Source organism: Macaca fascicularis, chromosome 10 (assembly GCF_037993035.2).
Source record: "Macaca fascicularis isolate 582-1 chromosome 10, T2T-MFA8v1.1".
Classification (NCBI taxonomy): domain Eukaryota; kingdom Metazoa; phylum Chordata; class Mammalia; order Primates; family Cercopithecidae; genus Macaca; species Macaca fascicularis.
The window spans coordinates 54,431,967-54,448,539 of record NC_088384.1 but is presented as its reverse complement, the minus strand read 5'-3'; the positions used below and the strand labels follow the sequence as shown (position 1 = coordinate 54,448,539).

The window sequence follows — 16,573 nt, the reverse complement described above, 5'->3', positions numbered from 1 at the left end:
CCCAAGGTGCTGGAGATTACAGGCATGAGCCACTGCACCTGGTCAAACTTTTGTCGGTATTTTTTAAAAACCTAACTTTTAGTTTTGTTGACTTCTTGGTATCGGCTTTCTAGTCTCTCTTATTTCTACTCTAATCTTTAGTATTTCCTTTCTTCTGCTAACTTTGGGTTAGGTTTGTTCTTTTTTCAGTTCTTTGAGGTATAAAGTTAGGTTGCTGATTTGAGATATTCTTTAGTAATGCATTTTATATCATATACTGCTCTAAACTTCCCTCAGCATCTTATGGGATGCTTTCTTGCATCCCCATAAGTTTTCATGTGTTTTGTTGTTTGTTTTCATTTTTCTCAAGATATTTTCTAATTTCCCTTGTGATTTCTTCTTTGACTCATTGGTTGCTCAAGAATATGTCATTTTTTCTTTCCACGTATTTGTGAAGTTTTTAGTTTTCCTTTTGCTGTTGATTTCTAGTTTCATTCCATTGGGTTTGGAAAAGATACTTGGTATGATTTAAATATTCTTAAATTTGTTGAGACTTGTTTTCTGTCCCAAAATGTGATCTATCTTGGAGACTGTTTTTATGTGCCCTTGAGAAGAATGTATACTTTTGCTCCTGTAAAGTGGAATGTTCCGCATATGTCTGGTCCAACTGGTCTGTAATGGACCTTATTGTGTAAACATAATAAGGTCTTTTGTTATTGATCTTCTATCTGATTGTTCTATTTATTATTGAATGTGGGGTACTGAAATCTCTTACTATTGTGTTACTTTCCATTTCTTCCTTCAGTTCTGTCAATATTTGTTTCATACGGTTGGATGCTTTGCTCTTAGATGCAAATATATTTATAATTGTTACATCTTTCTAATGAAGTGAACCTTTTATCATTATATAATGTTCTTCTTTGTCTCTTACGACAATTTTTGGTTTAAAGTCAGTTTTCTCTGATATAAGTAGGGCTGGTCTGGCTCTTTTTTGGTTACCATTTGCCTGTGTTAACAAAAGATCAATGAGTTCTGTGGAGGAAAAGGGAGAGCTTTATTTTCTAAAAGCAATCTGCAGATTGGAGAGATGCAGCCTTCAGTGCAAAATCAAAGTGGACCTGAGGTCGGGGTTGGAAAGTTAGAGTTTATAAAGGCCAAAAACACAGGTCAGGGGAGGCGAATCAAGGGAGTGGGGAACAGAGTCTTGATTAAATGATCTTTAAGCCCCATTTCACCAGTCTGTCTTAATTAGCTGGTTCCGGGTGGTCAGTGGGGAGGCACCAGGTGGTCTGTTGGGGTCAGTTGAGGAATTTCTAGCTGCAGTTATTTTCAGGAATTGTTCTTTGACTTCGTTGTGGAAAAACGGGTTTTATAATGCTTTCCAAGGACACAGAGAGTGTGACCATTTCTTCACCCTGCCATATAACTCTTCGTTCTGCTTTTAAATTTTCAATCACAGGGAGTCCATCTTGTCTGTTAAGTGGGGGCATAATTTGACACATGGAATATCTTTTTCTATCCTTTAATGTTCAGCCTATGTGTGTCCTTATAGTAATGTGAATCTCCTGTAGACAGTATATAGCTGAATCTTGTTTTCTTATTCATTCAGTCACTCTATATCTTTTCATTGGGAAGTTTAATCCATTTACATCTAAAGCAATCACTGATAGGGAAGGAGTCACTATTGCTGTTTTGTTATTTTTTTCTGCATGTCTTGTAGTTATTTTGTCCTTCTTTTCCTCTCTTACTGTATTCCCTTGTTTTTAGTTGTGTGTGTTTGTTTTTGTTTTAATGGTGTGCTTTGATTCCTTTTTCATTTTCTTTGTGCATCTTCAATGCACATTTTCTTTGTGATTACCATGAAGAATTTATAAAAATATCTTATACTTTTTTTTTTTTTTTTTTTTTTTTTTTGAGATGGAGTCTCACTCTGTCGTCCAGGCTGGAGTGCAATGGTGCAATCTCAGCTCACTGCAACTTCCACCTCTCAGTTTCAAGCAATTCTGCCTCAGCCTCCCGAGTAGCTGAGATTACATGCACCTGCCATCAGACCTGGCTAATTTTCATATTTTTGTAGAGACGGCATTTCACCATGTGGGCCAGGCTGGTTTTAAACTCCTGACTTCAGGTGATCCATTCTCCCTGGCCTCCCAAAGTGATGGGATTGTGGGCATGAGCCACTGTGGATGGCCAAAATATATTATACTTATAACAATCTATATTAAACTGACAATGACTTAATGTCAATCACACATAAAATCTCAAGTCATTTATATCTTCCCACCACTGTATGTTATCAATGTCACAAATTATATCTTTTTAATATTTTATATACATTAATGTAGTTTTATAGTTTAATTATTTCTATGCTTTGTCTTTTAAATTTATATACCAGAATTGATTTATGCATCACCATTACAATACTAAAGGATTCTGTATTTGTCTACATATTTACCTTTTCATAGAGCTTTATATTTTCACATGCTTTTGTGTTGCTTTCTAGAGTTCTAGAGTCATTTCTTTTCAACTTATAGGACTGCCTTTAGCAATTCCTTCAAAGCAGGTTTAATGATAAACTCCCTTAGTGTGTGTTTGTCTGGGAAGGGCTTTATTCTTCTTTCATTTTTGAAGGACAGACACTTTTACCAAATACAGTGTTTTTGGTGGACAGCTTTTTCTTTTCCTTTTTTCCTTTTTAATGGAGTCTTGCTCTGTCACCAGGTTAGAGTGCAGTGGCGCGATCTTGGCTCACTGAACCTCCGTCTCCTGGGTTGAAGTGATTCTCCTGCCTCAGCCTCCCAAGTAGCTGGGACTACAGGCATGCACTACCACGCCCAGCTAATTTTTGTATTTTTAGTAGAGACGGGGTTTCACCGTGTTGGCCAGTATGGTCTCAATCTCTTGACCTTGTGATCCTCCCACCTTAGCCTCCCAAAGTGCTGGGATTACAGGTGTGCACCACCGTGCCTGGTCTGCACAGGTTTTTCTTTCAGCATTTTGAATACATTATCCCATCCTCTTCTGGTCTGTAATGTTTCTGGTGAGAAATCTGCTGATGTTACAGGAGCTTCCTTATATGTGACCAGTGGCTTTTCTCTTGGGGTTTTCAACATTCTTTGCCATTGACTTTTGAAAACTTGATTGTAATGTGTCTTGGTTTGGGGTTCTTTGGGTTCATCTCACTTGGAATCCTTTGAGCTTCTTGAATTTAGATGCCTATTTCCTTCCTCAGATTCAAGAGTTTTCAATCATTTTATCTTCAAATAACCTCTCTGTCCTTTTCTCTCTCTTCTTCTTCTGAGACTCTCATAACGTGTATATTGTTCCATGTGATGGTATCCCATAAGTCCCTTAAGCTTTCTTTACTTTTCTTCATTCCTTTTTCTTTTTGTTCCTCTAATTCAATAATTTCAAATGACCTATGTTCAAGTTTGCTGATTCATCAGTTTCATCAACTCTATTATTGAATTCCTTTAGTGCATTTCTAAAATTCAAATATTGTATTCTTCAGCTTCAAAATTCCTGGGTTTATTATTATTATTATTATTATTTTTTTAGATGGAGTCTCGCTCGGTCACCCAGGCTGGATGGAATGTAGTGGCGTGATCTTGGCTCACCGCTCCACCTACTGGGTTCACACCATTCTCCTGCCTCAGCCTCCCAAATAGCTGGGACTACAGGCACCCACCACCACGCCTGGCTAATTTTTTTTCTTTTTTCTTTTTTTTAGTAGTGACGGGGTTTCACCGTGTTAACCAGGATGGTCTCGATCTCCTGACCTTTTGATCCACCCACCTCGGCCTCCCAAAGTGCTGGGATTACAGGCATGAGCCACTGCACCCAGCCCAGAATTTCTGTTTTTTTAGTAGTTTTTCTTTGTTGATATTCTCATAGCGTTCATGCATCATTTTCCAGATTTTATTTTCTGTATTCTCTTATGGTTCATTGAACTTCTTCAAGATGATTATTCTGAATTATTTGTTAGGTAATTCATTGTTTGGTGTTTCTTTAAGGTTGATTTCAGGAGATTTTGTTCCTTCCATAGGACCATCTTTTCCTGTTTCCTTGTGTGCCTTGTTGTTGTTGTTGTTGTTGTTGTTATTTTGCTATGATTTGTGCACTTGAAAAAACAGCTATCTCTCCTAGTCTTCATAGACTAGCTTCATATGTGAAAGGCCTTCATCAATCAGCACAGTTAAAAATTCTGAAGGCTTCTCAAACCTTTTCTGGGGATGCATCTTCTCTGGGCTTGTGCATGTAATTTCCCAATTAGAGTGGTTTGCCACTTTGTTTGTTTGTTTGTTTGTTTGTTTGTTTCCAGGAGTTTATAATCTCTTACTCCTTCTGATGTCTGTCTGTGGTACTGCAGGTACTCTGGCACTGCAGTAAGCCATTGAGCTCTTTTGTTCTCAGTAGCCCCTAGGGATGGAAAATATACTGGTTCTGTCAGCACTGTGAGTTAGGTGAGGAAAAAACCAGTCACTGGAACAACCCCCTGAAAAGTAATATGTTCCTTTCTTCTCTTTCCCTCCCAAGGTAGTAACTGTCAGTTGGGCTTTTTCTCCTGAGAGCACCAAGCTGTGCTGGCTTGAGGGAGGAGGGATCATGGATGAAATTAAATGGCTTTTCTTACCTGTTTCATGGACTATTCTTGACTTTGAGCTTGCCTGCTGTCCTATCATTTAACTGGTTTCTGGAGTTCTCAAAAAGGCTTTTTTGATCATATATAATTAAATCACTGTCCCTATAAGGGAATGCAGTCTGAGGCTTCCTATTCCATCGTCTTGCTCTGTGCTCAGCCTTTCATTTTTTTATTCAGTGTATTTGTTATTGTTTGAATATTTTACATCCATCACATTAAAAATAATATGAAGAAAAGTATCCAAATCTAAATGTTTCAAATATTGAAGGAAAAATATTTCATTTCCAATAAAGTATAAAAGGGCCCTTGGTTTTATTACTATAATTTATACTAAAGTACAGTAAGAATTAGCCTATATTTACATATATTACACAAATTTTCCACTATTGTGAGCATTCCCAAATTCCTGCAGCCTTAAAAAAAATGTAAAAGGGTGCTTTGTTATGGTATAAGAAATAAATTAACAATGGTTGGGCATGGTGGCTCACGCCTGTAATCCCAGCACTTTGGGAGGCCGAGGCACGTGGATGGATCACTTGAGGTCAGCCTGGCCTCAGGTGAAACCCCATCTGGGCAATTGAGACCAGCCTGGCCAACATGGTGAAACCCCATCTCTACTAAAAAAACAAAAATTAGCCAGCATGGTGGTGGGCACCTGTAATCCCAGCTACTTGGGCGGCTGAGGCAGGAAAATAACTTGAACCCAGGAAGTGGAGGTTGCAATGGGCTGAGAGCACGCCATTGCACTCCAGCCTGGGCAACAAGAGCGAAACTTCATCTCAAAAAAAAAAAAAAAAAAAAAAAAAACTAACAAAGAAAGAGGCCGGGCGCCATAGTTCACACCTGTAATCTCAGCACTTTGGGAGGCCAAGGTGGGCAGATCACGAGGTCAGGAGATCAAGACCATGCTGGCCAACATGGTGAAACTCTGTCTCTACTAAAAATACTATATATATTTATATATATATGTGTGTGTGTATGTGTGTGTGTGTGTGTATATATATATATATATAGAGAGAGAGAGAGAGAGAGAGAGAGAGAGAGAGCCAGGCGTGGTGGTGGGCACTTGTAGTCCCAGCTACTCGGAAGGCTGAGGCAGGAGAATCACCTGAACCTTGGAGGCGGAGATTGCAGTGAGCCGAGATCACGCCACTGCACTTCAGCCTGGGCGAGAGAGAGAGACTCCGTCTCAAAAAAAAAAAAAAAAAAAAAAAAAAGAAATTAATGCAAATTATGAAGCAGACATTTAAGATATCCCTTATCCATATAGATAAGAATAAATATGAGATAAATTGATTAAATTGTATTTTTTCTTTTGTACTTTAGGCATTAGGATTTTTGTCTTCTTATGGAATAGGAATGAAATATGATCAAGCTAAGGTAAAGGTCATTCTGTTTTATTCTGGAACAAAATTGATTTCTTTAAAAGGGACATTGAATAAAATCTACTCATTAATTAAAGGGGTTCACTCTAGTGTAGTAGTTGAAAGCACCAGCTTAATAGTCAAAGAAACGTAGTGTTCTTATGCCATAAGTTTCTTAAAGCCTCAGAAGTCAACTTCTTCATTGAAGATAAATAATATCTGCTTCATAGGGAAATTATGATGATTAAATGAAATATCTTATACAATGCCCTTATCACAGACTCCAAAGATTAGTAAACCCCTAATAAATGGCAGCCATCTTTACAAAGGAGAGTGAAATTTGAAATTTATTTTGGAGTAACTCAGTGGGTCATTGTGGGACTAGGAATAAAAAAGGAATCATTGGTTTGAGTTTCAAATTTAAATGACCAACCTGGTTTGGGGGGTTTTTGTTTGTTTGTTTTTACTTTAGGCACTGATATATTACACCTTTGGAAGTGCTGGAGGAAGCATGATGTCCCAGATGATTTTGGTTTGTAAACAGAATATTCTCGGGACCAAATTTGTATGCCATAAATACAGCATTGTCTTGAATATTAAGATGCATCTATTGGTGTTTTAGGGGTACAGATATTTGTCAGGAATCAATGTTCTACAGAATTGTGAAGTTGCCCTAAGTTATTACAAGAAAGTGGCAGATCATAGTAAGTAATCCACATAACTTATTTTAAAATAAACAGTTGCCAAGGAATTAGAAAAATGAATCAATAACAGTTCAATTGATATAAACTTATGAAAATATCAAAAGTGTATGTTCTTAACATGTTGTAATACAATTCTTTTAATATAATACAGAGTTTCTGTTTCCTTAATAGCTACTTTCCAAATAATTTTAAAAGATTATACTCAGTTTTTATTTTCGTTAATATGTATCCCCAAACAATTCTGTTTTACTTGCTTTTGTGATGTTCTTTCCTTTACTGAGGATTTGAATGTAACATCAATAAATATTAAGCAGTTACCATAAAAATAACATTTAGAATATGGGATGACTGCCAAAAATTCCTAAAGGAATGAATGTAAGGTACATACACTGGAGGTATCTATCACCACATATGAGAGCAATTCAAGCAACCATTAGTCTAAATGTAATCAGAATAACATCTAAACACACATCTTTGGCACTATTAGGATCTGAGAAAAGAAAGAAGGAGGAAAAAAATGGTTTTGAGTTTAAGATGCTATATATAACAAGATCATTTCATGTGCTTAATGAAATTTGAATTACTATATATATTTCAAACTGCACACTTTGTCAGGTGTATTCAAGCATGTTTATATTTATTTTCAGACTATCCATAGGAAGTAATTAAAGAGCAGTGATTATACCTGTATTACAGTCTTAGTCCCAGAAAAAAATTATGGATAGGGTGAGTTGTCTGCTCCTAAAATATCCCCTTTCCGTGAGTCTTTTTGGTCAAGATCTTCTGTAGAGTCTGATATAAGTTGATACAATACTTGCATAGGTTGCGAAGAAGAACTAGAGAACCCAATAAACAAAAATCTGCACTTTTTTTTTTTTTTTTTTTTTTTGAGACAGCGTATCTCTCTGTCATCCATGTTGGAGCACAGTGGCTCGATCTCTGCTCACTGCAGCCTCCGCCTCCTGGGTTCAAGCAATTCTCATGCCTCAGTTTCCCAGGTATCTAGCATTATAGGCGTGCACCACCACACCTGGCTAATTTTTGTATTTTTAGTAGAGACAGGGTTTCACCGTGTTGGCCAGGCTGGTCTCGAACTCCTAACCTCAAGTGATCTGCCCGCCTCTGCCTCCCAAAGGGCTGGGATTACAGACACGAGCAACTGTGTCTGGCCAAAAATCTGCAAATTTCTATTTTTCATGGATCTTCTGTCTCTATTAGTTGAACAGATTTCTGCACAATTTAAGATAATAAGCTAACGGTGTTTTCTCTAAATTGACTGTTATCTCTGGCAGCCTCTGTTTTCTAGCTATTCTCTGGCTTGTTTTTATTCACAGTTGCTGACACATTTGAAAAAAGTGAAGGTGTTCCAGTGGAAAAAGTAAGACTAACAGAAAGACCTGAAAATCTGAGTTCTAACAGTGAGATTTTGGATTGGGACATATACCAATACTATAAATTTTTGGCAGAAAGAGGAGATGTTCAGATACAAGTAATGTATACAGATGAGATTGAGTTTTTAGAACATGAAAATTACAAGGGGCTTAACTCTTTCTGGGTCCTGGAGGGATGAACAACACCCCATCCTAAATAGGAAAGGGGAGAGACACGCCCTCCTCTCGCCCTACTCCTGTTTTGTTCCCTGCTACTTGCAGTTCCTGTAGCCCACTGCAGAACTAGTTGCCATAATAATAGCAATGTTTTTGCATTTCTTCCTTAAAAATTAATTAATTAATTAATTTTTTTTTTTTTTTTTTTTGAGACGGAGTCTCGCTCTGTCGCCAAGGCTGTAGTGCAGTGGCACGATCTCCGCTCACTGCAAGCTCTGCCTCCTGGGTTTACGCCATTCTCCTGCCTCGGCATCCCGAGTAGCTGGGACCACAGGCGCCCACCACCATGCCCAGCTAATTTTTTGTATTTTTAGTAGAGACAGGGTTTCACTGTGTTAGCCAGAATGGTCTAGATCTCCTGACCTCGTGATCTGCCCGCCTCGGCCTCCCAAAGTGTTGGGATTATAGGTGTGAGCCACTACACCCGGCCCCAGTGTTGGTTTTAATATGAATAAACTACGACAATCCAGAAAGGTTCTGTCTTTGGGAATGGGACAGTATTTGCACAATCTTTGAGAGTCAAGAGCTAAAGCCCCTAGGTTTACGTGCCTGGGTGATTCTGTACCCTGGCAGGCCGGCTTCCAGCCACTAAGGAAGCCATATGTCCAGCAGCAACCAATTACCCAATAAATGATACAGTCTGGAATGTTTCCCTGAATTTTTCAGGACATTTCAAACGCGTCCAACAATCAACATACTACAGTAGAATCACCACATAAATGTTTTATTTATTTAAAGTAATACTGCTGCTAAAATCATTTCCAAACTCATCGTTCCTAGGTCTCTCTTGGACAATTACATCTAATTGGGAGGAAAGGTCTAGATCAAGATTACTACGTAAGTCAATCTCAAGATCCAGTCACATGCGGTGAGGAAGGTAATAGTGAGGGAGGCTGGCAGGGAAGTGAAAGCAGGGAGAGGGAGAGGTGGAAGAGTTGCTCAGAAAGCCCACTGATGCTTTGTTGGTCAACTATGCTTCCCAGCTTCTTAGGAAGAACTAAGTTCTCCAGAGGGAGCACTTGCCCACCTGCGTTCAAGTACAAAGGGGAAGGGACTTCTGAGGAGCAATCGAGGCAGGGGAGTATCCATGTTCCAGCAGAACCTAGTCTCTGCCCACTCACACACACCTTGGGCCGGGATTAGGAGAGAGAATATCCACACCTGCCAGCCTGAACCCAAGGCCAGCCACAGAGTCCACCTGGGGATCACTGCTAAGGAGCCTGAGAAGCAACTTCATCCCCATTTGGCTAAATCAGAAGACAGACTGCTTTTAATATAATTAAAAATATATTAAACATCCTTATACATTTGCAAAGCTCCTTTCAATCATTTTGCTTAACCTTACCTCATCCCAGTGAGGTTAAAAGGTTAATTAACCAGCCGGGCACAGTGACTCACGCCTGTAATCCTAGCATTTTGGGAGGCTGAGGCGGGTGGATTACGAGGTCAGGAGAATTGAGTCCATCCTGGCAAACATGGTGAAACCCCATCTCTACTAAAATTACAAGAAATTAGCCGGGTGTGGTGGCACATGCCTGTAATCCCAGCTACTCGAGAGGCTGAGGCAGGAGAATCACTTGCACCCAGGAGACAGAGGTTGCAGTGAGCCCAGATCATGCCACTGCACTCCAGCCTGGGCCACAGGGCAAGACTCCATAAAAAAAAAAAAAGAAAAAGAAAAAGAAAAAAAAGTTAATTAACCATTCAAATTTATAGTGAAGAAAAAAGCAAATGAACAAATGAACTTGACCTACACAGGATCCTCCTCTGTAAGATGCCAGGATCATGGGATGAGTTCTTGCTTAGATTCTGATAGTGGTTTCAAGGCCCTACATCACCACAGACCTGGGAAGTAACTGGATTTTTTTAAAAAAAGATGATCTTTCTGCTCTTTTCATTTATAGGTACCACATGCTCCTTGTCTCAAAGGAACACATAGCCCATTTCAACATAGTCCCAATGGCTACGTGATAGAAACAACTACTTTATAAGGCTATTACCTAAAAAAGTGATCTGTTATTACTTTGCATTTCATTTTGTGTTATTTTATGAATGTGTCTTTGGTACTGTAATTTGTATTTTATATGAGGTCCAGTAAACATTAGGTAAATGTCAAAGTCATTTCATAAAATGTGATAAAATAGGTAGGAATTTAAATAAGCATATTCACCCCAAGACAACTCAGTTGAAGATCCATAGATTTTTCTTTCATCTTAATCATAACCAAAGTTTTAGCTTCTTAGATGGGAATATCCGGATTCATAATATTACTCTGTCAGATTTCAGCCTGCAATGAGTTTCTCATGTTAATCATAGAATGTGTAACTAGGAAGGCTTCCTCATTTTCCATAAACATGAAATTTGGACGTGAGGGTACCCTAGCTCCAGCTGTAGGGAAGACAAACCAATCTTTGTACAGTGCAATAAAATCCCACAAAGTTGGTACTTCAGTCAGCTCCAGCCACTGTGGTCACCAGATGGCAGCTACAGCTGCCTCCAGGTGAGGATGAAGTGCAATCCCAGGGCAGGATCCTAGAGCTGTTATGTAGCAGCCAGGCAGCTGAGTGTCACCCAGGAGCCCAGCCAGGATCTCCTGTGGGCTCATTCACAAGGTTTTTATTACATCTGTTTTACAAATAAGAAGCAGAGGCTGGAGACATAAAATAAATTGCTTCAAGGCTCACAACTGGGAAGTAAGATTGTTTAAGAAGCAGAATTTGAACTCAGGCCTTCAGAAATCAAAACCTGAGCTCTTTCCATTAAACTTCATTTGACCCAGGCCAAAACAAAAAACAGCCTCTAAAATCTGTTCCCTCATTTATAAAGCAAGAAGAAGAAATGACATGATCTCTCAGTTTCCTTTAGCTCTTTCTGATAGTGGGTTGGGCCTTCTGCTTCCAGATATCCCAAGAAGACAAGTTTAATTCCAGAACCATCCTTGTGGTTCAGGTACTCTCTGGGGGTAAGCACAGGCTGGTCCTTTTTTATTCTCTCAGCCTAATGAACCGGAACTTGAATGGAGGACTCCAGTTGAAATATCAAACCTTACGACAGATTGACTTATCTATCAGTTATCTTTGTCTGCATTTTAAATAGTCCCAAACGTAGGTGGTTTTCAATAATAACCATTTATTTAATTCATGATTTTGACAGGTCAGCAATTTTGGTTAGCCTCAGCTGAGCAATTCTGATCTGGGCCAGGCTCAGCTAATCTTCGCTGGGCTTGCTCATGCATCTGCAGTTTGCTGAAACATTAGCTAGAGCTGGCTGGTTTATGATGGCTTCCTCTGTGACTGCTAGAATGACTGGGGTCCCTCTCCATGTGGTCTCATGCTCCAGCCAACTGGCCCAAGCTTTCCACTTGGCAGTCAAAGGTTCGAAGAACACCAGAGCAGAAGTCTCTTGAGGCCTGAGCTCAGAACTGACAAATCACTTCTGCCACATTCTTTTGGCCAAAGCAAATCACAAGGCCAGCAAGCTTGGAGAGGTAGGGAAATGGGCTTCTCCTCTCAGTGAGCAGAGCTGCAAAGTACTGCGGTCATTCTCGTAACATACCATAGTGTAGCTGTGCCAGAATCAACTTGGAAGGCAGGGGAGATGCATAAGGGAGAGGGAAGATACAAAGATACATCCAGTTTCCAAAAGGCTATTACTGCAGCTCTTTTCATGCCTCACTTCTCATCTTTCCAAGTCTCACCTCCTCAGAGAGGATAATGTTTTCTTTTTATTTTATTTTCTTTTTTAATTGACTCATAATAATTATACATATTTATGGGATACACTGTGATGTTCTGATCATTACATAATATATTCATTATGTAATATATACATATGTATGCAGATGTGACGTATACATTATGTAATTATCAAACCAGGGTAATCTGCAAATCCATCACCACAAACACTTGTCATTTCTTTGTCATGTTCTATTCAAAATCCTCTGTTCTAGTTATTTTGAAATATACAATACCTTATTCTTAACTACAGTCCTCAGCCTGAAGACCACCACTTGAGCCAGTATGCTAATATTTCAGTCCACCAAAGAGAATTATTAGTATAAGACTCTTCCTAAATATGATGCTCCAGTCCACTGCTCAGAAAATTAAATTTCAAAATACCTGGAAATAACTAGCTGGCCTTTCTTTTCCTTCCTCATTGTTGGGTTGAACTAATCTCTCTCATGAGTTGTCATCACAGAAAACATTTTTACCCTCCCCCTGACCAAATTCTTAATTATTGAAAAATACTGTATATGCAATTCTTGATTACATTATCTTGAAATTTCTACACATAGATTTTAATTTTATTTGTATTTCTAAATATATGCAGGCTCAGAGTAAATTGGATTAGGAAAGCGGGATGTTTGGGTGAACATTATTAAAATGGATAAAGCATAATTAAATTAAACCTAGCAGAGGAATAATATCAAATTTGTAAGTGCAACTGCTTTGTCTATGCTGCTACCCATTAAAAAATTTTTAAAAAGAGCTAATACCATCTCTTCTCAGGATGATCTACAGAGCCAGAGATGAAAGAAGTATTCAGGCCAGGCACGGTGGCTCATGCCTATAATCCCAGCACTTTGGGAAGCTGAGGTGGGCGGATCACAAGGTCAAGAGATTGAAACCATCTTGGCCAACATGGTGAAACCCCGTCTCTTCTAAAAATACAAAAATTAGCTGGGCATAGTGACACACGCCTGTAGTCCCAGCTACTCAGGAGGCTGAGGCAGGAGAATTGCTTGAACCTAGGAGACGGAGGTTACAGAGAGCTGAGATCATGCCACTGTACTCCAGCCTGGTGACAGAGCAAGACTCCATCTCAAGAAAGAAAGAAAAAAAAAGTATTCATAAATATTTTTAGAACAATACATTTTCTTGGCATTTCATTCTAGGGGAAATGTTACAAACTGATTAAACTACAGATTTGCTTATAGCCGATGAAAAATCATGATCATTTTTTTAAAAGAGAGATATGGGTTCAAGTAATAAAACTTTACTTACTTAACATAATATCTGGGGCTTACTATATTTCATACTAAGACACCAGCAATTGTAAGACACACAAATATTTTATGTTCTGAGGAATAAAAAAAAAAAAAGCCAATATATATCATAATATGCCATTGATAGTAAGAAATGTCCTGATTGAAATGAGGTGGGAGGAGATGTACATCTTAGAATCTGTGAAATATGATGATGGGTGCTCAGTTAATATTTGAAGGAAGGAAGGAAGGATGGATGGATGGATGGATGGATGGATGGATGGATGGATGGATGGATCGATGGATGGATACTTGATCTTAACTCTTCAAGAACAAGAACTCAGGTTGGCTCATGTGTATCCATCAAGGTAGCTTTCTTGGTGGTAGTTTCATGTGGTGTTTAATAAAGATTTATATAATTGAAGCAATAGTATTATGGACACGTAAATTTAAAAATGAAAAAAAAAAAAAGGGAATGAAATGCTAAGTAAGCCATGACAGTGGAGCAGTGTGTGAGACAGAGTCTCAATTCCTTTAGGTCTTTATCAAATCATTATATTTAAGGGTGGGGAAAATGCCAGGATTTATATTTGCTTCTGGAGAACATGTTACTTTCTTTTAAAATTTCACTGATTTCCCAGAATGAAACTTTTTTCAAAAGTCTCTATTACAAGATATTTGAGAACCAAATTACTAAACTGGACTTTGAAAATGATTTTACAGAATCATAATACTAGAGCGAGAAGAGCCCATAAAGATTAAAGTCCAGCTGCCTTGTTTTAGAGATGGATAGACATTCATTCATTTATTCATTTCTGAAACATTTCCTGATACCTAACACATAGCCCACACTATGCTAAGTACAGAAGATTCAACATTGGAGGAGACAAAATAAGTAGATAATGAAATCAACGGATGAATGCCACAATACGGACAGGATGAAGTGCCCTGAGAGCACAGAGGAGGAGAATCTGAATAAGGAAACCAAGCCCAGGAGATAATGTGATTTGTGTAATTTACACAGTTACCTGGGGACATATTTTGGTCACAGCTCAGTAGAGAGATTCATGAGACACACTTTTATTTTTGATATTAGTGTTCTCTCATTTAGTAACTTGTACATTGCTATAACTTTCTCCTCTCCAGCTGACACTTAGATGATTCCAGGCATTTTATCTTCAGGATTCCCTAACATTTATAGATCTTCAGTGGCTTCTATTTTGTATTTTTTATTTTAAAATAAAATAAAATCCTTACAGCCGCATGTGGTGGCTCACACCTGTAATCCCAGCACTTTGGGAGGCTGAAACAGGAGGATCACCTGAGGTCAAGAGTTCAAGATCAGCCTGGCAAACATGGCAAAATTCCATCTCTACTAAAAATACATAAATGAGCCGGTTGTGGTGGTCGCACATCTGTAGTCCCAGCTACTCAGGAAGCTGAGGCAGGAGAATTGCTTGAACCCAGGAGGTGGAGGTTGCAGTGAGCCGAGATCACAGCACTACACTCCAGCCTCGGTGACACAGCAAGACTGTCTCAAAAAAATTTTTTTAATTAAAAAAAATAATAAAGTCCTTAGCCTGGTATTCAAGACTGCTTATAGTAATGGTCCCATCATATTTTTGTAAGTCTTGGCTTTCGGATGTTGTATTTCAGCCACGCTGAAGTAGTTACTATTTTCTGAACACAACTTGGCCACTCTCATCCCCATTCCTTTGCTCAGGTTCTTCCCCTAGCCTCTGTACTGGTGACTTGTCACCATCTTTCATGAGGCCTCGATCACTTTAGCCCTCCTCTATATACTGTGGAGACAGAGTGGTGAGCTGCTTATTGATCTCCAGTACTAACTGCACAACTCTGACATGTTGGTAATAAGATCAGAAATTAATAACACCCTCCTGATGGTGCTATTGTGAAGATTAGGGAAGAAAAAGTTTGCAAAACACTCATTGGAGAACTGGATACAATGTCTTTTATTCTATCTCCTTCTAATTCATTATGGAGTTTATTTTATACCACCTATTACATACTATCTTACTGCTATTTATATGTATTCTCTTTCTTAGGAACATCGTTAGGGAGCAAATGTAGGAATCATGTTTCTGTTTGTCTATGAATCACCTATAATACGTAACATACTATCCTATATATAGCAGGCTTCACTCAAGTGTTTGAAAGGGTAAATGAAGATTGGGAGAGCTGGATGGATGAATGGATGCATGATGCCATGAGGTTCAGCAGTGGCAGCATTTGTACCTATGTCCACAAAGAAGTTAGCAACATTCCTACAGCAAACATCCATGTCAAATAACTACCAGCAGTTCTTCCTTAAACATTCTCTTCTCTTTGAGAAGGAACATCTTTGCACATCAACCTGATCGAGACTTTTCAAAGAGCAGAAGGGTCGTATCCTAACAAGACACTTTAAAGAATGGCTTCACAGCTGGGCATTGTGGGGGTCGCCTGTAATCCCAGCTACTCAGGAGGCTGAGGCAGGAGAATCACTTAAACCCAGAAGATGGAGACTGCAGTGAGCCGAGATCATGCCACTGCACTCCAGCCTGGGCGACAGAGTGAGACTCCGTCTCAAAAACAAACAAACAAACAAACAAACAAAAACAGCGGTTTCATATCACATTCTTGAGGCTGATTTCTTTCATTGCTCTATATGGTTTCCGAAGAGGGGCTTTCCAGAAGGTCAAGATGAGGCCTAGGGAGTGTGGCAGCAAGGGACAAGGATAGCCCTTACGTGTTCTAGACAGAGTGCTTCATTTAATGTAATGACCTAGACAAAAATCAGAGGCTTTACTGGCCTCCTTCAATTTGAGTCAGAAGGAATTGTCTTAAAGCTCACTTCTGCATAAAGACCTGATCTCAGCAGCCGGGCAAGTGTGTCTGGTCTTACTATGCCTATAAACATTAGGATACTGTGTATCCAATTCTGCCAACCATAGTAAAACCTCTTATTAAGTACACAGTGTCAACAGAGAAGCCTGCTTTTCAAAATAATGGACTATTTAGCTTCACAGCTGGGATTCATCTCTCCCTACAAAGCTACATTCCCGTTGTGGCTTTCCAAATGTAAGAAGCAAGTCCTCATGTTATAAAATGATACGAAAGAAAGAGATGGAGACACTCTTCCACTCCTCAGGTTATGGCTGAAAAAGCACTTGGTCGGAATAGTGCCTTGAACAAAATGGGCATTTCACAGATGTTTCTTAAGCTCAGTGGCCAGAACCATAGATATTTTTCGAATGCATATTGAATTAAATAAAGTGTGGCTCAAAAAGCTA

At 38.9% G+C, this 16,573-nt stretch overlaps 1 protein-coding gene across 1 annotated transcript in view; it reads left to right on the top strand.

Annotated features, from left to right (window-relative positions):
* The window catches only part of LOC135965277 (protein sel-1 homolog 2-like), an 87,163-nt gene that overhangs the window by 45,250 nt on the left and 25,340 nt on the right, over nt 1-16,573 (top strand). Inside the window, exons 7-11 of the mRNA XM_074003176.1 lie at nt 5,948-6,001; nt 6,458-6,517; nt 6,608-6,689; nt 8,024-8,178; nt 9,077-9,133. Of these exons, the coding sequence (XP_073859277.1) occupies nt 5,948-6,001; nt 6,458-6,517; nt 6,608-6,689; nt 8,024-8,178; nt 9,077-9,133 (408 nt within the window). The remainder of the gene's footprint in view (nt 1-5,947; nt 6,002-6,457; nt 6,518-6,607; nt 6,690-8,023; nt 8,179-9,076; nt 9,134-16,573) is intronic.